Raw genomic sequence first — 22978 nt, forward strand, 5'->3', positions numbered from 1 at the left:
TGGTTAAGTTGTACCAAGAGTTAGTGGTTGATGAATAGTGCTTCAGAAATGAAGGCATGTAGTGATTTTATATGTCCTGGCTTCAGCTCAGTGCTCATGCGAGGTTGTTACCTAGGCTGTCACTTCTTCAGTGTGCAACTTTCAGAGGAACCCAAGTGACCTTGGGGCCTGAGCTTTTGGAAAAGGCATTAAAAAAACTCATTATGATCTTTCTACTCTTTCAGTTTAAACAACGTAAGGTTTTCACAGCCTGAAGAATTATTCCTGTTTGTTTTGTCAGTGTCTGCTTTAAATAGCGTTATTTTGGAAGAAGGAAGGTTCATGTACTTTGTATGTCTATTTATGCTTTCTGCATACTACTTCCCGGACTTGTGTGTGGTATTTTAAGCTTGATTACCTCCCAGTGTTGATATGTCTGCGCTGCCTCTCTAAATTCAGCTGATGCCTGTTGGCTTCATTGCATGTTTCCAAAAATACAAACTTCAGAGCAACAGGATTCAATTAAAATAAGCGTCGAAAGGAAATAGTGGCAGTATGCTTATATACACTGTGCTACAAACAAACAGCGAACATTAAACGTACAGCAGTTCTTTCAACTACCCTGTCTCATCATATGCTGGAGCTCTGTCTGCGTGAGTGCTTTCTAACTTGCTCTTTCTGTTTCTTCATGCTTCCGTGGATTCAGAGAGAGGTAAATGATTTTCATTTTTCCATTTTCGTGTTTATCCTTCCAGCATGCACCAAACAATGTCGTATCAGTTTGCTTGTATCAATGAACAGAAGCTAATCTTCAGTGATTAAATTCGTATCTCTCTGTCAGCTTTTAACAGTATTGTCAAGTTGATATTGCCTGTTGGTTTGTTTTTTTCCAGGTCCCAAACCCTGTAGTACTAGAACAGTTTAAAATCATGTGATGCGGTGGGTTTTGATGTTTGCTTCTGGTGTTTGAGTTTAAAATCTAGATTATGTTGTTCTCTGCAATTTGAAATGCAAGAAAGTTGTATTAAAATCCCACCTTTTATTTAAAAAATTAAAAACCTGTGATACTAAGAGTAGGGGATTTAAGAGCTAGGTTTAGCGAGAGGTGGAAATGTCAATGTTTATTTCCTATTTTTGGTATTTGTTTTGGATCCAGCTGGGTTGGTCGCTTGTCTTTTGAGTTAGAAGAAAAGTTGTCCCCAGTATGTTTGATTTGTTTGGATGTACAAAGGGATCGTTTGGGATTCTCTACAATGCTTCCCGTTTCATGGGAGCGCAGACAGTAAGGCATTGTAGTCAGGTGCCTTGCAGCACAAGGGCTGCAGCCACTCCAAAGGCTCTTACTGACAGAACTGCATCCCTTAGATGAGATTTGGGGTTTGTTTGCTCTTCTAAATTGCAAGGACTTGAAAGTAGGACTGGGCAGAAGGAATGTGGTTTAGAGATGCGGACTGTTCCTCATGCTTGCTTTGTGGAATATAATGAGAACGGTTTCCAGGCTTGACTGGTTTTTAATCAATTCTTTAGGCAGTGTTGGCCTAGGGAAATGTTTGAACTTTCTTGATTATGGCTTTGCAATCTAATGTAGATTTCATGCATGTGGGAAGCGATGATCTTCCCAGACTAACACTGGCAAAAGTGTGCTGCAAGCAGATTCGTGGGTAGTGTCTGTGCACGATTGCTGTGTTCTCTGTCTGAATAATAAAGAACAAAGGAGAACTAGTAAGCATTGCTTATAAAATAAATCACACTGGAGAGATTAACTGTTCTAGTGTAGTCTGCTGTCTTCTTCAGTTAAATCTGTAGTAGTGCTTTGAGCATCTCAACTTGATGTATTTCTTTATTAAATCTTTAAATATTCCTTATAAACAAAGGCCCACATCTTCCAATTAGATCTGAAAGATAGAAGCATTGTCAAAAATAGCTAAATACTTATTTGTCAAAACCAAATTTACAGGATCTGCTGCAAAGAGGCTGTTCAGAGGTTCACAGGCATAACCACACATTCATTTACTTAAAGGAAGTTCAGCATTCATCAAAAATGCTAGACTAGCCATCCTGAGGAGTTAAACCACCACTTTGCAATGCTACAAAGGAGAAGCAGCAACTGCAATGGCCTTGATAGCCTACCTCATTTGTGTCCCTTTGCGTTGAAAGCTGTGCTGCGCAGGATAGGAAAGCAGCCCCTTGCTTGTGCATATCTCATAAATGCTGTGAAGCAATTAAACAAACAAACAAAAAAATCACCATGAAAAATTTGTGGCAGTAAAGTCAGTGGTCAGTGATTTTCATAGGATCTGCTCCTGAATTTCTGTCTTCCTTTAAGTTCATTTACAAAACAAGCTGAGGTCTAACCTGCTGCTTGACTTTTTGACTTGCTGCATCTGGCTAGCAGTTGGTGAGCAGCAGTAAGCCCTATCTGCCCCCAAGCACCAGCTGAATGTGGCACACTGGTAGCTATGACCCCCTCGTGCTGCTGGCACGTGGTGCGGGGTCCTGCATGCTCCGGCGGAGGTGGCCTGTGTCCCTGGGACCCTCTCCCCGGTGCCCTGCCAGTGCTACGAGAGCACAGAGTCTCTAGGGCAGTCTTGGTAGTGACCACGGCATAAGTGATAGACTGTCCTCCTTGCCCTGACAGTAGTACTTCAGCCTTATGAACGTGAGGTGGGGTTGGGAAGGAGGACCAGCATAGACCTTAAATCTTAGCAGTACAATCTGTACTGCTGTCACTATGTTAACACAGCTCATGGATCTGGAGAGCTTAGATACTGAGTTGCGCTTTGACATGACTCCATCCGTGTAAATCTGTGGCCCTTTGGAGGGGTGGAATATAGCCCTTGGTAGGAGAAGGGGAAATGGTTTGTAACATCTCAGAGTCATGTTTCTGGCTTAGGGAGGCAGCGGTGGCAAGGCAGACTGGAGTCCTGTCCCCTCCCCACAAGAGGAGGCGGTGGGCAGCATTGAGACATGGAAAGCGTGTCTGGGGGAGTGGCTTCTGCAGCTTTGTGAGGATCAGGCCGCAGGAAGGAAATTGGAGTGAAAGTCGTGCAAATGCTTTCAGGCTTGGAAGCGCTGGGCTCTGAAGGGCTGAGCTGGGTATCGGACATATCAGCTCTGTGAGGGTTTTAACAAATTTTGGAAGCACGCAGAACTGTGGTGATGATAAGACATCAAAGAAAAACCAGCAGGCTGTGTGTTTTAGGGCTGCCAGATTAAAGCCTTTGAGTATCACACAAAGTAGCCATAGCTCCTCCTTGAGAGTTAGCAAGTGACGTTATCAAGGAATGAAGCAAACAGCCTTTCAGCAGGGGATAATTTGCCCTACAAACTTCATGCATGAATTAGAAAAACAAGATACGCTGTGTCAATGCCAGACTATTCGAGGAGAAATTCAGTAAATGCAGAACTGATGTTTTGCTGCAAGGAAACCCATTTTCAAGTTGTGTGAGAACTGAAATATGAAAAGTCTCCCAAAAGTCTCCGCTTGGGAGGCCATCTTAACTACTTGCATCAAAAATTAATGACCAGGGTAATGTAGTGGTGGCCAAGTCTGCCATTCTGGGTTGTAGCTGGGGAGCAGCCAAAGAGGTGCAGGAGCTCTGGGGGACGGAGTGCTTGGAGTGAAGAAAAATTGCAAGGCTTTCGTATGTTTTCAGGATTGCCAGCAAATGTCGGAAGCATAGGGAAAATTCGTTCTCTCCCACATCTCTTCCAACTCTAATCACTGAGGAGAGAGGAGTACACGTGCTTAAATGCACCATGACTGTCTGGGAGAAATGGGAAGGAGAAGACTTGTGGGAGTAGTTATTTTTCTTCCTCCTGCAGGATTTGATTCCGAAGTGGTTGGTATAGTCACCTGGAGAAGGAGCTGTGGGTTTCCTTCGGAGGGTGTGGAAGGGAAGCAGTGGTTTTATTCAGTGTCTGTTTGGTATCTGGTAGGTGAAATGGAAGTTGAAAGGTCCTCAGTAAATCTTCCACAAACGGATTTTGCAGCTTGTGTGAATCCTGTTTGTTTCATCTAGTTCTGGTTTCATACTTTTGGGTGTTTCTCCTTAACTTTGCAAACTCCTTGATATGAGCCTAATAAAGACAAGTGAACTGAACAGAGTCCTAGAATTCATTTCAGCTCTAAATCAGTCCCCTTCCTCCTATGTGAAAGAGTGTCTTTTTAAAAGATGTAAAATGTTAATCCAGAAGATCTGTAATTTCTGTTATACATATTACTGCAGGATTTCTTGCACCTCATCTTCTCTGCCGTTCATGATACTAGAATATTTGTGTGTCATGGAAAAACCCCATCAGAGCATGGTCTTGTTGGTGTTACGTTTGTCCGCTTTTCTCCTCATGCGTCTCCTCTCACTTGCCTTGTTCTTCTCTGCTCATTTACACATGTTCATGTCTCACTGGTGAATAGCAGCCTCCCGCCAGGTGCCTTCTGACCCTGCTCAGCTGTACTGGTGGCTGCTCTCCCCTTTTTTCTCCCTGCTTGCATAAATCATGGTCAGCTGTTTGCAGGAAAGCAAAGTGAAGCCGGAAGGTAATAGACTCAGGAGATGGTTTCCCCACAGCCCGGCAGTGTGTGCTCTGTGACGTTGCAGGAGTCACAGAAGTCTGTACATCAGTACATAGAAACCGACAGTCATCTTCTGTAGGCTCTTCTGGATGAATTTCAATCATTTTTAAGCCGAGCCCAGAGGATATAATTTTCTGGTTCAGGAATTCTTGTTACAATTTGTAATACATAAATCTGTAAAGCAATTTACATTTTGCTGCATGTGTATTATTTTTATATAGTAGTTTTAAATAGCAATTTAATTTTGATTGATAAGAGTAAAAAAAAAATATTTCAGACTTCAGGGCTAGGGTGTTGGGGTTTTTTAACCAAAAAAAAAGGATTAATGCCATTCTGCACTCCTTTGAAGAAATAAGTTTATAGTGAGAAGGTAATGGAGGATATGCTGCTCTTTCAGGCTGTATTTAATTGGGATGCCTCCTAGGACTTTAGCCTAATAGTGGCAAATGGCTATGACTGCTACTCAAACAGGACAGCATTAGCATAAATTGCATTTAATGTGATTATATTCATCCAAGGTTGAGCAGCTAAGTAATGCCTAGCCAGGTGTTAAATAGGTATGGCTATCTAAGGTTTAGTCAATTACTGCAGACATTTGCCAATTAAAGAGGGTAAAAGAGCAAACCAAAATGAAATTCCTTTCTACTTAGCACCTTACATTGACTTTGCGATTCTCCAGATTGCTTTTTAAATAGTCTTTCTCTAGTCCTGTACTCTTTCAAAATAAAGACATTTCTACTGAATTTTTAACTGTTCAGCAGAACCAGTCTTACCCACTTGTGCAGCAAAATAATTTTCTTACCTGTTTTTCTGGTTTTCTAGCTTTTTGCCAGAGTACTGATTTACATCTAGTTCCTATAACTGCAAAGATACTAGTGGATCATGTAGTACATGTGCAAATGATTTAAAAAAATAAAACAAGCAAACAACCTACTATGCAGTACCCCTTCTCTATAATCCTGTATCAACAGAAGTAGTGTGCTTGTGTTATAAAGTTTTAAGAATATACAGCTTTTTTCTGCAACGAAATACATTATTCTGCCACTAAACGTCTTGCTGCTCTCCCCACTGACATGGAAGGGAATATTACCAAGAGCTGTGGTTCAAATCCCACAGATTTCATGTGCACCCACACGCTATTGAGACAGGGAAGACTCCAGCTGGATGAGATGTGATCTATTAACCCTATGCTATCTCTGTATCCAGCTATGGGCTTTGTAAAGGCTTTTGATTTTCTTTTTCCCCTTGTTTTCCCAGCAAGGTGTAAAGACAGGGGAATGGTAAGAGAAGGCATTTGTCCTTTTCCATAAATTTCTATTGCAAACACGTTTCTCAGCACTTCTTCATTATCAAAGGGGCCTGTTGCACATAAATCTCACTTAAATGTTAATAAGCTTCAAGTGAGCTGCAGTCGAATGAAGGTTTACAGATGAAGCGACCCAGAAGGGATCTGAAGTGAAAGAAGAACCAGACAGCAGTTTTCTGGCTTATTTGGTATTCAAGGCTTTGGACAAAAAAGAAGCTGTTGCCTTCTGGTCCTATGTAGGGAAACACAAAACTTTTCCCAAGTTTTACTTTGTAATTGATGCTGCAGGGAGCAGATACTCTGGAATCCCTAAAGCCATACTTTTCTTCTCCAAGAGGGAGCATGGAGCTTGGCTTTCCCAATGCCTAGAAATGCCCAAAGCAAGGTTGCAAGGCTTCCGCTGGTGTTGGAGGAGCCAACTGCCACCAGCCTGTACCACCATCTCCAGGTCCTGGCTACTGGGCTGCTGTGTAGGACTGCTTGCGCGAGTGCATGGGCATCTAGGTGACTTCATGAATTAATGAAAACAGTAGTATTGTTTGCGCGCTGTCAGAAAGGAGAAGGGCGGTTTGTGTGCTAATTTTGATTGATGATTTGAAAACAGGTGGTGCTGGCAGGGTTGCGCTTGGTGCAGTACCACAGGTTTTGAAGAACTTGGATTTCCTCCTCTGTCTCAGCAGATTTACAGATGCAGGCCCTGATCATCTAAAGGTTTATGCATATTCACAATCGGCGCATGTAATTAGCCAATTTACTTTCTTCAAGCTGTTCAGGTACTTAAAGTGAAACACTGGTGTTTGAGTCTGAAACACCACTGCAAGGGTTTTATTAGCTTTCAGTAGTTGAAACTGATGTACTAGCTGGGGTTTCAGTTTCTCCTGTAATTGTGCTATACCGCCTTGTTTATGAACGTATACCATTACAAGCAGAAATATTTACAGAAGCTGCAGGACCAAGTGCCAGAGAGGCTTGACGGAAGCGTTATGTGCACCACTCCAGTACTGAGGCAGCACTTACTGAGCTGAGGCAAGGGCCGGGTGCCCCCGACAGCACCATCCCGGCGCCCACCAACACCCCCGCAGGTGGGAAGTGGCATTTCTGGCACCTCTTCAAGGTGACTCAGCGTGAGTAGAATTTGACAGGACAAAGACAAGACATTTCTCGCAGCCTCGGGGGCTTTCCAGGCCACACACAGGAGACTTGCTGCCAACAGTAGAGGCGTCAATGTTTCTTCAAGAAGAACACCCAGTATCAGTACCAGCTGGGGGATGAAGAGATTGAGAGCAGCCCTGCAGAGAAGTAGGGTACTGGTGGATAAAAAGCTGGACGTGAGCCGGCAATGTGTGCTTGCAGCCCAGAAAGCCAACCGTATCCTGGGCTGCATCAAGAGAAGTGTGGCCAGTAGGTCGAGGGAGGTGATTCTGCCCCTTTCCTCTGCTCTGGTGAGACCCCACCTGGAGTACTGTGTCCAGCTCTGGGGTCCTCAGCACAGGGAAAGACATGGACCTGTTGGAGCAGGTCCAGAGGAGGGCCACAAAAATGATCAGAGGGAGGGAACACCTCTCCTATGAAGAAAGGCTGAGAGAACTGTGGTTCTTTAGTCTGGAGAAGAGAAGGCTCCAGGGAGACCTTATTGCAGCCTTTCAGTACTTAAAGGGGGCTTATAAGGAAGATGGGGACAGACTTTTTAGTAGAGCCTGTTGTGATAGGACAAAGGGTAATGGTTTTAAACTAAAGGAGGGTAGATTCAGGCTAGGTAAAAGGAAGAAATTTTTTACGATGAGGGTGGTTAAGCACTGGAACAGGTTGCCCAGAGAGGTGGTAGATGCCCCATCCCTGGAAACATTCAAGGTCAGGTTGGCTGGGGCTCTGAGCAACCTGATCCAGTTGAAGATGTCCCTGCTTATTGCAGGGGGGTTGGACTAGATGACCTTTAAAGGTCACTTCCAACCCAAACCATTAAAAAAAAAGGCCTGCAGCAGTCCATGGAGGAGAGTGTTAGTGGCCTACATGTAGGGTTGCTACCAGCTCCATCAGAAAGTCAACACATTGCATTTTGACCAAAAAATAACATCTTAGTGGACAGTATCTTAGTGGGCAAGTGCAGAGCAGGCCTGTCTCACCAGGACTGTTGTCACCCTCTTCTTGCAGGGATAACAGGGTTGCAGGCACTCCTGTGGCAGGACTAAAGTGGTGGGTGAGCCCCCCTTGTCACCTGGAGTGTCCCACTACAGATACTGCGTCCGTAACACTCATCAGACCCCTTCTCCCTGCCCTTACCACAGGTCTTACCATTCAGAGAGTTTACTGAGCCAGGCTCAGGGTGATGCCTCATTCATTTGGCTGTCATTAGCCTTCCAGGAACAGAGAAATGTTCTCATCAAAAAGCACACAAGCTTGTTAATGTCAGTGCTGCCCTCCATGTTGATCTCCTTTGATCAGAAAAGTAAATTTATGCTTGTGATAGGAATGAGCTCATCAGGCTGCCCCCAGTCCACCTCTCTGCCTTTAAAATGCTGTTGAAAATACTCTCATCTAAGGTGTTCCCCACTTACAGGGCATAATTATGAGTTGTGTTCCTTTATGACCAAAATCTTTGATCCTGACAGAATTCAGTCCTTAGTTTAACACAGTTTTAATTGTTTGGCTCATTTTTATCTCTGCAGTCTGTCCTGGTTTCAGCTGGGATAGAGTTAACTGTCTTCCTAGTAGCTGGTACCGTGCTATGTTTTGAGTTCAGTATGAGAAGAATGTTGATAACACACTGATGTTTTCAGTTGTTGCTCAGTAGTGTTTAGACTAAAGTCAAGGATTTTTCAGCTTCTCATGCCCAGCCAGCGAGAAAAGCTGGAGGGGCACAAGAAGTTGGCACAGGACAGAGCCAGGGCAGCTGACCCAAACTGGCCAACGGGGTATTCCATACCATGGGACGTCCCATCTAGTTTAGGAACTGGGAAGTGGGGGCGGGGAATCGCCACTTGGGGACTGGCTGGGTGTCAGTCGGCGGGTGGTGAGCAATTGCACTGCGCATCATTTGTACATTCCAATCCTTTCTTTATTACTGTTGTCTTTTTATTAGTGTTATCATTATCATTATTAGTTTCTTCTTTTCTGTTCTATTAAACCGTTCTTATCTCAACCCACGGGTTTTGCTTCTTTTCCCGATTTTCTCCCCCATCCCACTGGGGGGGGGGGGGGGGAGGGAGTGAGCGGCTGCGTGGTGTTTAGTTGCTGGCTGGGGTTAAACCACGACACAGTCCTTTGAGTCCTACCTCCACTAGGAGATAATATGCTGACTAAACACATATAGTATTATCTTACAGATTCCCTTAAGGCTGAAAATCCTTGCAGTTGAACTTGGGTCTTAGATAAACTCTGCAGCATGAGACTTAATGTGGCCTCAGGGGCTGTCCATGCATCAGGGACTTGGCAGCGCAGTGGAGATGCCCTGCCTGATATGGTCTCCTACAGCAAAGCACAGTAGTTTATTAGGGCAGTCATAGTGTGCCAGGGCATTGCCAGAGCTACTGATCAAAGGATGGACCACAATTTCTTGGGCTGTTACAAATGGGTTTTGCTGGCAACATGTCTTGTCCACCAAGCCCCAATGACTTGCTTTGGTGGCTTTGCTCCATCTTAGTTTTTATTAACGATAAAAGAAGGTTGTAACAGCTGTATGGCTGACAGAAGGGGTGAGTTATCTTCTGTGTTTGTGTAACTCCTTGAAGGTGGTGGCCTTATTGGAAATCCTGGTATTGTACAGTGCTCCTGGGGCTGTGCAGATTTCTGTTTATTCAATCAGGCTTCTGTGCAGTGCAAGCAACTTGGCAAAACAACGCAGGATGCTCTTCCTAGGATCATCTTATAAAGGAATGCATAAATCACTTGTTTACAAGTCCTCGAAGGAATAGTATTGATTTGAGGTAAATGCTTGTAAATGGTAATAAATAGCCATGTAATGGTCACATAGATGGCTTTCAATGTTATTTTAAGTTAATGCGAACACAGGTTTCAGCTGTTATGTCTGCACTCCGAAAGAATAGACCTTGATCTAATAGTAAGGTGCGCGCAGCAGTCTGCTTGTTTAAGTGTCTTTGCAACCCTGCAGTGATGGTCACTGCCCGCAAGTTTTTCCTGCATGTAAAGGAGGGGGAATCTTAATGAAGTTAAGATAGCAGATCCGTGTCTGTTAAGTGAACAGTGTTTTCACGTTGCGGTTAAAATATTTGTAAGGGAAGGTATTTGGGCTCAGAAATGTGAGGTCTGAAACTTAAGGAATTTAAAAGATGGCAGCTAAAGCCAAACACGTAGAAAACAAAAATCCCAAATGCTTAGGATGTCTGGAAGTTCCTCACTTGCAGCTCTTGAACCAGGCAGGGTCTCTTCAGAGCTCAGGATATTATTGTATGTGGGACTTCTGTGAGACTGAGCATTTCCAAATACCTGCTTTGCAGATCTTTCAGGAGCATCAGTAATGTTGAAAGCTTACTTCAAAAGGCAAAAATCTCAAAGGTTTTTTATGTGGTTTAATGTTTTTCCCCATAGCTGCTAATTTTCATAGGCCATAGCTGAGCCATACCCCCTTCTCTTAGTCTTATTACTAGAGTCCAGCTAGGAGTCTTCAGTTTGCTTTTGAGGCATTAAGCTAGGAGGAAACCATTCTAAAGCGAGGCTTGGCACATGTACAGATGAGCCAAAAAGTATCAGCTTTTTTCCAGGAGCAAGATTCCAGCTGGAACTCAGCATCTCCTTGAACTTGCAGTGCAGCAAAAGGGAACAACATGCCAAAAGGCTCTTGTAGATTGTGGCCAAGGTGCTTGGGGGTCAGGCTGGAGATAGGAAACCTCAGGGCATCTTCTGTAATAGACAGCACCTTCCTGGATTATTGCTTCATGATTTTTCCTGCAAGTCTCGAGCAATTGGGTGAAACACTGTCCCTCCTCAGGGTGCCTGCATCGCACGTGCTGGCAGGGCAGTGCTGCAGCCGGTGACATCCGATGCAGCCCATGGGCTGCGTTCCCCATGCAGGAAGGTTTCAGATGGCAATGTGTTCCACGTGCTGCCCGGTTGCCTCCTGTCTCTGCTGTGCCCTAATGCGTGCCATCGTATGTTGGGATGCAGTGAGATGGAGAGGTGCCTCCAGCTTCACTGTGTTTCTGCACAGTTCTGTCATGTGGAATTGTTTCCAAATCTCAAGTCCTGATAGTTTTGTGGGGTTTTTTTTAAGTATTATTCATCAGGCTTCAGCTTGCAAAGTGGTTAAACAGAGGAACAACCTGTGCCTGTTGCTGAGCAGCCCACAATGTGGGCAACTGCCCCTTTCATTGCAAAGGCTCATTAATGACAAAATTAAGTGCTGCTGAATTAGGTAAAGGTAAGGTACTTAACTGCAGGACAATGTTCATATCTCGTATAGAGCTGGAAGTCCAGTTATCTATCTGCCACAGTCTCTGGTTCTCCCTGGATAACTTCAGTACAAAATTCTTCAATTCACTGGGCATCTACAATGAATAAAGAAATTGGCAATCCATGCTACATTAAACCCTGCTTGGGATATTTACAGACTTTAGTATGAACTGAAGTATTCCTATATATAAAACGTGGTTTAGGAATATCCCTCCTATCTCTTCACCAGTTAGAATCTTACTGGTAATTATTTACATGTAAAGAGGAAAGGCACCAAAAAGAGACTTCAGGTATAAGAAGCTTTTGGGAGCTCCAGCTTTGCTTGTCTGGTCCAATTCTAGTTAGCTACTCAGCATATCTCTGCTAGGGATGCAAAGTCCAAAAGAAATCTGGAGATAGCAGGAGGGTCACAAAGTAGGACTGGGCTGTGGTTGCTCAGAGGACATGAAAAAGCAGAGGTGCAAGACCAGGGAGCAGAGAGTCTGGTATAGCAAGGATGACAACCAGGCAAAGCCAGGCTTCTTTCCGACTTTTTCAGAAGAGCTCCAACTCTTAAACAGCCTGAGAACAAATAAATGTAATCCTGGTACTTCCATCACCTGTGCTAGAAAGCTATACTATGCTGCGGTGACTAGCCCGTGCAGTGCAAAAATCTCTTTTTTAGGGCAACTTTATTTAACTTTTTTAAAAATAAGGTCAGAAATTTAGGCCAATTAGTGTGAGCAAAGCTCAGCAGGTTCACATCTCCCTTATGCAACCAGATCTGTAATTACTATCTGCATATTTTAAACACTTTATACAGTCCTTTGAAATACGATTTTTCTCTAACTAGAATCTTGTATGTTGTTTCTCAGATTTTTTAGCATTTAAGAGCTGCATGTGTTTTCTGTCTTAATTTGTAATTCTCTCCCCACTTCATCTTCCATAAAATATTTTGAGTAAATTTTCCCATGTATTTACAATTGCAGTTGGAATTACGGGTTGTAAGTGCAGTAAGTTGCCAGGGTTAGAAAACTGTAATGAGTTCTTTAATTATATAGATTAAGCACCAAACTTTAGATGTGTTTCATCGGTATGCAGTTTATTACATTTGTACATTTGCTTTGTCTAAGGCATGTCTTTTATTCTTTGACAGCCAAGACATACACCTGTTAAACTGAAGTAGGACTTGCTGGTTTGGAAATACTACGGATTCTAACGCCTTAATTCGTTTTGCTTGTTTCTAATGTGTCAATTTACTTTGTTTACACAGAGACTTTGCTTATGTGGCAAGAGACAAAGACACAAGAATTCTGAAATGTCATGTGTTTCGATGTGACACACCCGCAAAAGCCATTGCCACAAGTTTACACGAAATCTGCTCAAAGGCAAGTGGATTTAAAGTCAGTTGCATTCATCTGTTTAGAGGTCCTTGAGCCTAATACATACAATCAGCAATTGTATACAATGTTAGTTTAGTTTATATCATTGGCAACGAGAAATGGTGTAGAGAATTTGGAAAGGAAAGGGTGCGAATAGATGGGAGTAATGGGAGGGTGAGCATTCAAATTGGGGAGGATGATACTGCTTTTGATTTGACAAGGGTGTATAGAGACTGAAGGTTTTCTTGAATAATAAAGAAGCTGCGGGTTCAAAATGGAAAAAGAACACACAGCTTCAATTAATAATAGATGGTGATGTTAAACTCCGTAAATAAATCAGACCTTGTTTGAATGGTATTATTCAATGGTATTATCCTGCAGGACAGACAGGAAAATAGTTGCTAACATTACTCTGCTGACTTGAAAAAAACCACCAGGGAGATTAGGGGGTTTAAGCTACTCTAGTTACAAATACTAAAGGATCTTAGTTCCTGCTTGTGGTAATGTTGTCCGTAATACTGGAGAGGACTGTTCTTTTCAGTCATTTTGCCTTACAGATTTGCCACCATTCCCTGGTTATTAATTTTGGTTTTCTTGCATGATCAGTTCATGAGTGTCCTCTCTACAGTCATTTCATGCAGCAGTAGCAAGGCAGCACATCCTTTAGAGCAGGCAAATCTGATTGAAATGCTTTATAGAGAGGCAGTTAAACCGATCTACTTGAAACTTTTTTATTCTTTTATTGAGTTGTGGTGGATTTGAGGCTACATTCCCCTTTTAAAAAATATTATGCTGCTCATTTTGGTTTTCCTTAAAACATGTCAGTTTGCACCACAGGAAAAGCGGGCTGTGGGGATGAATAACGTTATCAGTTATCCCTGTGTAACTTGTCCCTCCTCGTGAGTCACAGCTCTTTTCTAGAAAAGCTAGTTAGGAAACCTTCGGGTTTTAAAATTCTGCTGATTACTGTATGCCTGTCCATTTGCTTTTTACATTTTGTCTTCACTTTAGTGAATGGAATCAGTGATGTCAAATTCCCCTCTGTAGCCAGTTGTACAGTCTAAAAATTTTTCATTTTTACAACACTGCAGACGTGGCTACTCACCTTGTGACGTTTCATGCGAACAACATGAGCATTTACACAGTGTGCATTACTGTAACCTTCTGGGCAGCAGAGTTTTGCCTGAGGCAGAGGCAGAAGGTAGCCCAGCAACTGTGCAAAGCCTGGCAGGTCTGTCAGGGCTTGGGTGCCTGAGGAAATGCAGGTGGCAGGGCTCAGGGACCTGCTCAGGTTGGCCAGGGAGCTGCAGGCTGCGCTTGGTGAAGTTTAACACCGGGGACTGCAGCAGTGGCTGACTGGAGAAGCCTGGAGCTGTTATGTCCCTCCTCTTTCTCCTCCAGCTCTCAATTCTCACAGATGTTTCTGGCAAGTCTAGCAGGGAAGAACATGCTACAAAGGGCCTACCGCAGCTGCTTTTATCCAGTAAGGTCAACATCAAGTAAATGTCATGGTAGCTGTACACAGGGGTATGGGAAAGGGAGTAGAGCTATCACATATGTAACCATGACATGAAACTCCTGGCATTAATTTTGGATGAGAGCAACTAAGCATTTAAAACCATAGCTAATAGTAACACAGAATAAAACAGGATACTGTTGTTAAGTAGAGCAAGTTCCTTTGTAATTCAGCAATAGATGTAATCCTGATGGCGGGAAGCACTTGGCATATGCTAACTGATGCACTGGACCTCTTTGCTGAGTCAGGGCTTCTTCCTAAGCTAGTGTGTATCGTTTTTCATCTGCAGGGGGGAATATTATCATGTGTCACTGTAACAGAAAATACTTCCAAAATATAAAACCTAAAAAAAAAATAAGGGGGGGGGGCAGGGGGGAGAAATTTGCTAGAAGCATCCTCAGACCGAGTGTCATCTGCTGGAACACCAGTTATCTTTATAGCTTAATTACTATTAACAGTCATGGCATAAAGAAGCAGATAGCAGTGCTTCATATATGAGCTTTGGAAAACCTCTATTAGCTTCCCTCCTCAGTCATATATTTGTAGGGAATAATCATCCAAATTGGTTATTTTGAAGTGGTTTGGTTGGGTTTTTTTCCCCACTTTTGCTAATATTATACATTTTGGGGGAAGAACAGGTTGTATTTTGCATGGGATTTTTAATTCCAGAAGAAACATAGAAGTGGAGGAAAAAATTACACACAGCAGAAGTTAGATCAGAGAGGAACATGAATAATGAACACTCTTCTTTGTGTGTTAAATATTTATATTTCTTGCTACGTTAGTCCTCACTGCGATTTTGCCATTGATAAAAATGGCTAAAGTTTTTTTTCCTCCTCCATCTATCTTTCATCTAGGCTTGGACACCACTTAAGTTCTTTATATAGTTAAGGAATGATGAATAAACTGGAGGAAAATTAAAGTTGCTGTTTAAAAAGAATAACCTGTTTAGTTATGTAGCTTCTGACTTATTTCAGATTTCAGAAACTAGGGTTGTAATAGGAGTATATTTATACTTGTAGTTGGCACTGTACTGTATTTTCAAAAAAAATACTGTATTATCACTGTCGTCTTCAGATTATGGCCGAACGGAAGAATGCTAAAGCTATGGCTTGCAGCTCATTGCAAGAGAGGACAAATGTCACCCTTGATGTTCCTCTGCAAGGTACTGTGTGTTACAGCTAGTATCCTTGGGATGGTCCTATTTTAGATATGTTTTGTTTCTGATCCTGCTTTTAACCAAAATGGAGCATGTTAGGTGGAGAGGTCAGGAGTGTAATCTTGTCTTTTAATTACTGTATCTGACTGTAACCTGTTACTGTATTACATTAAACATTTTTATTGGTTGAGTTGACAGTAATGGAGTCCTGCTCAGTTATGTCAACTTGTGCATTTCCTCTTTTGTTTTGAAATACAAATGTTGCAAATGCAGTCTTACTTACTTGTGGCTACTTGCAAGTATTGTCCTTTACAAATCACAATACCTCCTGACTTGAGACTGCACAAATTGGCCAAATCTTCCTTAAAAAGTGAATATATTCCAGTTAATCACTTGGATTCAGAGGAGCTGTAGGAGGACTCCTCCTAGGTTTCAGCATCTATTTTAGCAGCTTCCAAGGCAAGGGGTGCAAGTGGGTTGTCATCCAACTTAAGGGTCTTTTGCAGACTCTGCTGCATGGTAGAAGAAAGTTGCCTTTGCATGCCTTTATTAGTCATAGCCTGATAGCTGCTATTTTGGAAGTATTCCAGGAGAACAAACATACTTTGTGTTAGTTTTACAGGAAATTATATGCTTGTAGATCCACTAGTTTATACTGAATATCTTACTCCTGATCCATACGTCAGCTTGTGTAACTGTCTGCTCAGACAGTAGTATTGATTACTCGTAGACTGTGTTTAACATACTAACAAGGATGGTACTAAAAACAGATTCTAGATTTTACATAGTTATGCAGTGAAACTTAGGTCTGTATATCTCAGAGACACATTCATCTTTATTTTCATGCTTTTAATATGCCAGCAATATAACATGACCTTATTCTTAGTGTAGATCAAGAATTAGGTGATGCAAAGTTATCCCTAATTCCTTTAGAAATTATTGAACACTGTTCTTGTCAGAAGGAGTAAAACTTTGTTTTAATTGATGCTATACCTTCAGAGTACAATTACTGGGTAAACTGGTTTATGTTATTGATGAAATAAAAGTGGTTTTCCCTGCTGTGAATGCTGATTAACAGAAACTGATTTTTGTTCCCATGCAGTAGATTTCCCAACACCAAAGACAGAACTGGTACAGAAGTTCCACGTCCAGTACCTGGGCATGCTACCTGTAGCTAAACCTGTGGGTATGTAACACTTAAGTGACTTCCAAAGTACCTTGCATAAACTCTAAAGGCTGGACTCTGGCTAGCCGAGTGTAAATGCATGATTTTTGAAGGGTACCAACTCTTGTACTTCAGTCAGGCATGAAGACATCTAATATTCAGGGCCTTATTTGAACGTGAGTTTTGCAGCCAGAGTATTTGGGGAGCTGCCAAGAAGGCAGAGTTTCTTCCTACTGCTTGCTCTGAATATGAGCTCTGCTACTGATGAGAAGGGCACTAGAGAACTGAAATGGTGCAGCAGCTAAACAAGATGCCATCCTGTTTTTTCTAAGCTGCAGGCACCTGTTTTGTTTTTGCAGATAAAGAAAACCAACTTCACAACCCTTCCTTCCATCGTCAAATTAATTTTAATAAGGAGTCCAAAACAATCTGTTTTCTGTACTACTACGTGAAAATAAAAATTTTGTTATTGTTTACTTATGTATTTATTTTTCATTATTGCATTTTCTTCTCTTCTAGGAATGGATACTCTGAACAGTGCCATTGAAAGTCTAATGGCTTCCTCTAGCAAGGAAGACTGGATGCCAGTTACCATGAATGTTGCTGATGCTACTGTCACAGTCATCAATGAAAGAGTAACGCAGACTGTCTTGTTTAAAATGCATTTAATATAATACGAGTGTTGAAAGCCAGGAATACAGAAACACTAGTAGAAAGAGTTAATTTACACTAGAATTCATTTGCTTATTTTGCATTTTATTTCTTTCCAGAATCTGTAGAGGCTCTTACTGCTTGTATCAGCTTCAGATTTATTCACCATTCCAAGCATGTTCTCAGAAATAAATTATTACAAGTATTCATTAGATACTTAAAACAAATGCAGTGTTATCCTTTCTAGGAATTTTGAGCCTAAAATGCTGTAGGTTAAGACCTAAGTAGCAATCATAAATTCTAAACTGTATTTACCTTATTCTTGGTATGGAAGCCAAGAGTAATATTAAAATCTGTGTTGCACATCACTGTCCTTTTGTAGACCATTTTCCATAGAGATTAATACAATGAAACTTTCAAAGAATGCCTTTTATATATGTCTGTTGATGAAGTACTAAACCAACATCTCTATAACATACCAGTGATAGGGGAGCACGTCTTGGAGTCATGATAGCCATGTTGTTCTGTTTCTTCACAAAACAAGCAGTTTTTAAAATGCACAGTATGCTCAGTGCTCACGCTCAAAGCCTTGGTCTTCTGGTGATAGCCTAGAAGGGGAGATCCAGCCCAGGCCTGAGCACACTGGGTAGATGCAGGCAGATCAAAAGGAATTCCACAACACTGCATCAGTGTCCTCCCCCATTTGATCAACTTACAATTGAAAGTAAAGTTCCACAGAATATCCAATAGTAACGATCAATCATTTGATTCATAACCAGAATGAAGAGGAGATCATGGTGGAATGTCGTGTGCGGTTCCTTTCCTTCATGGGAGTAGGCAAGGATGTTCACACGTTCGCCTTCATTATGGATACAGGAAACCAGCATTTTGAGTGCCATGTTTTTTGGTGTGAACCAAATGCAGGCAATGTATCAGAAGCTGTTCAGGCTGCTTGTATGGTAAGTGACCTTCTTCAAAGGCACCTAATAGCACTTAGATTTTTCAGTGCCTCCATAAATAATCGTCCTTCCAAATTTGCAATTGTATTAGTTTCAAGACAGAAAAAGAAAGAACAGATAAAAATAGGAATTGGGATTCCTACTGATATTTAATTGATTTTTAATTGATATTTAATCAACTAAAACCCAAACATTTTAAAGTTTGAAATGTCCACTTAGTGAACGATGCCCCTTTAATCATCTTCCCTCCTAACCTCTGCAACATCCATGTAAGTCAGAAATCTTTTCTTTCACTACCCAAGTTATCTAATGCTGGAAGAACATTGTGCTCAGAGTTGTGTTATACAATCCAGTGACAATGTACTGAAAATAATCCTTGTTCAAGAATAGCTGAACCCAGAAAACTTATTTTTCAGTTTTCAAAGGGCTGTTCGTATGATTTAGTATCCATCATGTGCTAATGAACAGTTTCTGCCCACAGATGGCAGACCAATGTCCCACTAACTTCAGCTGGGCTGTTTGTCATGGCCAAAATGGGAGGTTTGACTATACTTAATGAGAAAGTATTAAAAGTGTATTTAAAATGCTCCGTGAAAGTGTTGGATACAGTAAGGATTGCAGAATGCTTTTGTTTTGTTGCAGTTACGGTATCAGAAGTGCTTAGTAGCCAGACCTCCTTCACAGAAAGTTCGACCGCCCCCACCTCCTGCAGACTCGGTGACTAGAAGAGTTACAACTAATGTGAAAAGAGGAGTGTTGTCGCTCATTGACACTTTGAAACAGAAACGCCCGGTCACTGAGATGCCATAGCTGCGTAAGAGAGAAGATTCTCCTAACATGTAACTGAAGATAACAGTAGCTACACTAAGGAAAATGAACTGACGATGTCTGGCCTTCCATTTCAAATTGCTGATGCTTTGTCTTCAGAGAATTTACCTTTATCGAAACAATGTTAGACAAGCATGTTCTCTTGTTCTTGCCACCATCGTGTGATATGAAAAGAAGCATGAATAATTTTTTTGCTGTCAGTGAGTTACATCATGAGCAATGGAAGGTCTGTTTGATTGTAAATACATGAACATTACCTAAACTCACACAAAAAAAGAATATGGCCACGTCCCTCCCAGTGAACTCATGCTAAAGTCCTTGGAGTGAATGATGCCTGAGTTGATAGTTTCACCGTCTTGAGCTGGATTTGTCACAAACCAATCTTAAATCCTACAGCACTTTGCTCTGTTTTCAACACTGGAGTAGGTACCAAGTATTAGCTACCATTGAATTACTGTAGATTAAATACCAAGTTTTATTTTTTACAGAACTACACCTGTTAGTTTTACATTGTTTGTCAGCATTGGTCTAGCAACCATTTTAACATCTCCCTGACATGCCTTTGAATCATGGTGTCATTATTTCATCTCCTGGTTATAGATTACGGTCTTAGAGAAGAATCGTGTTTAATAGCAAACCAATGCTGAAAAATCCAGAAGTATTTTTAGTAATTGAGTTGCAGGGTGATCCACTGAAGCTTTACAGCTTTAAACATACAAATGCAACTGTTGGCTGGTAAATTTATTCTCCTAAATCTGTCATTAATTCATAAAAAATACCATTTGTTTCATGCAGGGCTCAAACCAATCAGGGGTAAGAAAGAACAAGTCAGTAATTTTATTGTCTTACCACTCTTATAAAGACTAAAATATTCCATACCTTTTCCATACAAGTGTTTGATGAAATGTTCAATTCAGCATCTGGTTGCACAGTTCCCCCTTCCCCTCAAAGTTTGTTGCTGAATACTTAACATGCCACAAAAAGAACAATCATGTTTCTTGTTATTTACAAAATTCCATGAAATTTCTTTTAATTTTTAATGCTTTTGTGACAAACTAGGAAGATAGTTGTTTTCTAACAGAATAGTGCTTCAGGTGGTACAACTTGATTTCAATGCTTTTGCTCCAAAGGCTTCATCTAATTGCTTTGATTTACACAGTACTGCAGACCTTGACAAAGTCAGCCCAGTGTTGCCCCTTAAAATTGTACCTCAGGCTAATTTTCAAATGCAGTTTATGCATCTTGAGTCTCTCCCTTTGCCATCTTCTGTCTAGACCCACAGATTCGTACAAATTTTGGAAATGGAACATTAAAGATACTTTTAACTAGCGTTAAAAATGTTTTGCCTCCGTTTATAGATATGTTCCAAACTGTAACTGACTCCCAAGTCTGCAAATCTGGTCATACTGTGATTTTAAAAGAACATTGGCAAGGTTGTTATTACAAGAACTCTTTTTTATTTTACTATGCAAGAGACTGTTATAAACAAACTATTTTCTTTTTATTTCCTTGTTTAAAGAAATTAACGGCAACACCTGGGCAAAGCAGCTTAGGAACACAAGGGGAAAAGAATGGTGATTCAAGAAATTTCTGCATTGAAAAATGCAGAAAGATTGTTAAACTAAACTCAGCGTGATGTATGAGCAAGTGTCAGGTGAAGGCCAGCTATGCAACTATTGTAATTAAATTTAGCTCTCTAGAATACCCTCTGCTCTGAAGAGCTGATCCTCCACCGATCTCAAATCTCTTTATGACCGCACTTCTGCACTGGGGCAATTGTTTCCCCTCCCAAGCCTCGCCTTCCTGTCACCTCCTTTGCACCAGCTCTATTGCTTGGACACCAGGAGGAGAAGTTGCTTACGCCAAGCAGACAGGGAGAACACACAGCCGGAGCTGAGGGGATGCAAACCAACCCACCCCTTTTAGCAGTACCAGTGGTATAAACTGAGCATGAAGCCAGGTCGCAAAGCGTGGAGATGGCAGCTTGCATACGTGCTTGTCTAGTTTCTAAAATTGATCCCAGCGACGTCTGCTAGGAGCAGTGCAAAAACTCACTTCCTGTCATGACTGCTATCAAAAGGTGATGGCTAACAATGTACCTTTAGGTAGGATTGTGAAGTTAAGAGGTAAAAGTTTCCTCATTCGTCATTGTGCTAGCGATTCAAACTTTGCCTTTATTTTATTTTAAATTACAGAAAATACTTTGACAGTGTCTTTTTAAAGTTCCAGCTGGAAATGCCAGGATTTGGGATTGCCAACTGTTCTACAACAGTGATTTTTAAATGGTATAATTAAATTTTGTAGTTGCATCTGCACAGTGCCGACTCTCCCCAAGAGAGAGCCAGACTCTCTTTAAACTAAACCAACACTTAGCAAACAGCAGTGTAAAGGTTATTCTACATTGGTATTGTCTAGTTAGCTTTCACTAGCAAAGTGTGCAATTGCAGGAAGGGCTGAGGAGAAGACAGAAAGGTATTTGAAAAGCTGTAGGTCACTTGCCAATGTATGTTTTAAGCGTTTTGTGTCTGTTAACAAAACATTGTTGATTTTGCAAATATTTAAGTAGTGTGCTTAATGGTCTGACTATATGTGGCCTGTTTGCTTCAGTAGAGCTCCTTATTCTCCAAAAGATTAAATGTACACCAAGGTGTTTGCAGAATCAGAGCCTAATATTGCGAAGCCCCTTATCTTTTGTTAAACAATATATTAAGACACTCTTTTACCGTGGCCAAAAAAGTATGTATGGGGTATGTGCATTTGAGCAACTGCCACTGTTTTAGTTAATGTTATAGCAACCCTTCAGTTATCTATGCATTTTTTTATAATACCTAGTGATTCTGTAGGCAGGCAGCCATGTTCACTATGCCTTGTATGTCTGACACCGTATTTTAAATTAACCTGTTAAATACAGCTTAAAATATTTTTATTTTATTTATTCTATTTTTACTGAAATATCCTGCATTATTATGTTGATGTATTGTCTTTACTGAATGTGCTCTTGTAACATTCTCCACTCTGTATACTATAGGTTGCCTAAAAAAAGGCAAGCTTTGTAATTATTTGTAGTCACATTTTTATTGAAGTCTGTAGAAAAATCCTGTAAAGCAAAGCTAATTTCTTAATTTTTTTCAGTGCAAGTAGTAAGTTAGAGGTAAGTATCACACGTCAGTCATGTCATTAATACGCTCCCTTGCAGAAACAAGGCGATTTATATTCACAGTCAACGACTAAGAGATAAAAGCCTTTATTTTGAAATCTGCAGTGCTGGCTGTAGGTTTTATTTAAGCCACTTACTATTTCATTTGAAGGGGAGCAAGGGGGTGTGGGCGATAAAAGGCTACAGAAGCCACCTACAGGGTGGTTAAACAGGAGTAACAAAAATTGCATGGAAGGGCATAGAATCCATTCACAGTAAAATGAGTTCTTAGTCATATACTTCATGCACAATCACCTGTACCTATTGAAACAACATGCCCTCTCGCAGAGGAACAAAAACTATGGAGTATCTAACAGCTTACGCCAGTTCTGTGTCACTAAGAGTTCTACGTCCCTTTTCTTTTAATTTTATCAAGCATTTCATAGATCATTGAACTGGGGATCTAAAACTGTCAGTAAATCACCCATAGGAAAGGCAACTTATTTCAACAGCTAATACGGGCTCAGCCTTTCAGCATTACATTAGCCCCATTATGCCTTTCTTGGGCAGGTTAATTAATACATTGCTAAAACTTGCACTGTACAGTCAGGGAAAGCAGGTTTAATTTATTTTAACAGCAGTATGAAAGAAGGAAACATGCCCACTGTTTATTAGCAGAGCTCAGTCTTAATGTAAAGCACATGATTGACACCGAAAAGGACAATTTTCCCTGCTGTTGACCACTTCTCCACATTTAAATGTAATCTGTTCTGAGAATAAATTTAGCTGCATAAAATGATTGTGTCAACTGTTACTGGTCCATGAAACTAGAAAATTATTTCTTTTGTTCCAAATTGTGGTTGAGGGGAGGGGAAAACATACTGGTGGTTTAGAGGCAAGAACAGTATAATGGATACTTTTGTATCTGGAAAGCTGAAT

At 41.2% G+C, this 22978-nt stretch overlaps 1 protein-coding gene across 10 annotated transcripts in view; it reads left to right on the top strand.

The window, feature by feature from the left end:
• Positions 1-22835, top strand: part of APBB2 (amyloid beta precursor protein binding family B member 2) — a 201518-nt gene extending 178683 nt beyond the window's left edge. For 9 of the 10 annotated variants that reach the window (XM_052780182.1, XM_052780184.1, XM_052780188.1 and 6 more), the window contains 6 exons: positions 12517-12631; positions 15219-15306; positions 16403-16486; positions 16985-17100; positions 17896-18075; positions 18718-22835. In XM_052780182.1, coding sequence (XP_052636142.1) covers positions 12517-12631; positions 15219-15306; positions 16403-16486; positions 16985-17100; positions 17896-18075; positions 18718-18885 — 751 coding nt within the window. In that variant the 3' untranslated portion in view covers positions 18886-22835. Of the gene's footprint in view, positions 1-490; positions 692-12516; positions 12632-15218; positions 15307-16402; positions 16487-16984; positions 17101-17895; positions 18076-18717 lie in introns of those variants that run through there. The other variant, XM_052780190.1, reaches the window with a different exon arrangement.
• The last annotated feature ends 143 nt before the right edge of the window (positions 22836-22978 follow it).

The sequence above is a fragment of the Harpia harpyja genome, chromosome 2 (genome assembly GCF_026419915.1).
Source record: "Harpia harpyja isolate bHarHar1 chromosome 2, bHarHar1 primary haplotype, whole genome shotgun sequence".
Taxonomy (NCBI): Eukaryota; Metazoa; Chordata; class Aves; order Accipitriformes; family Accipitridae; genus Harpia; species Harpia harpyja.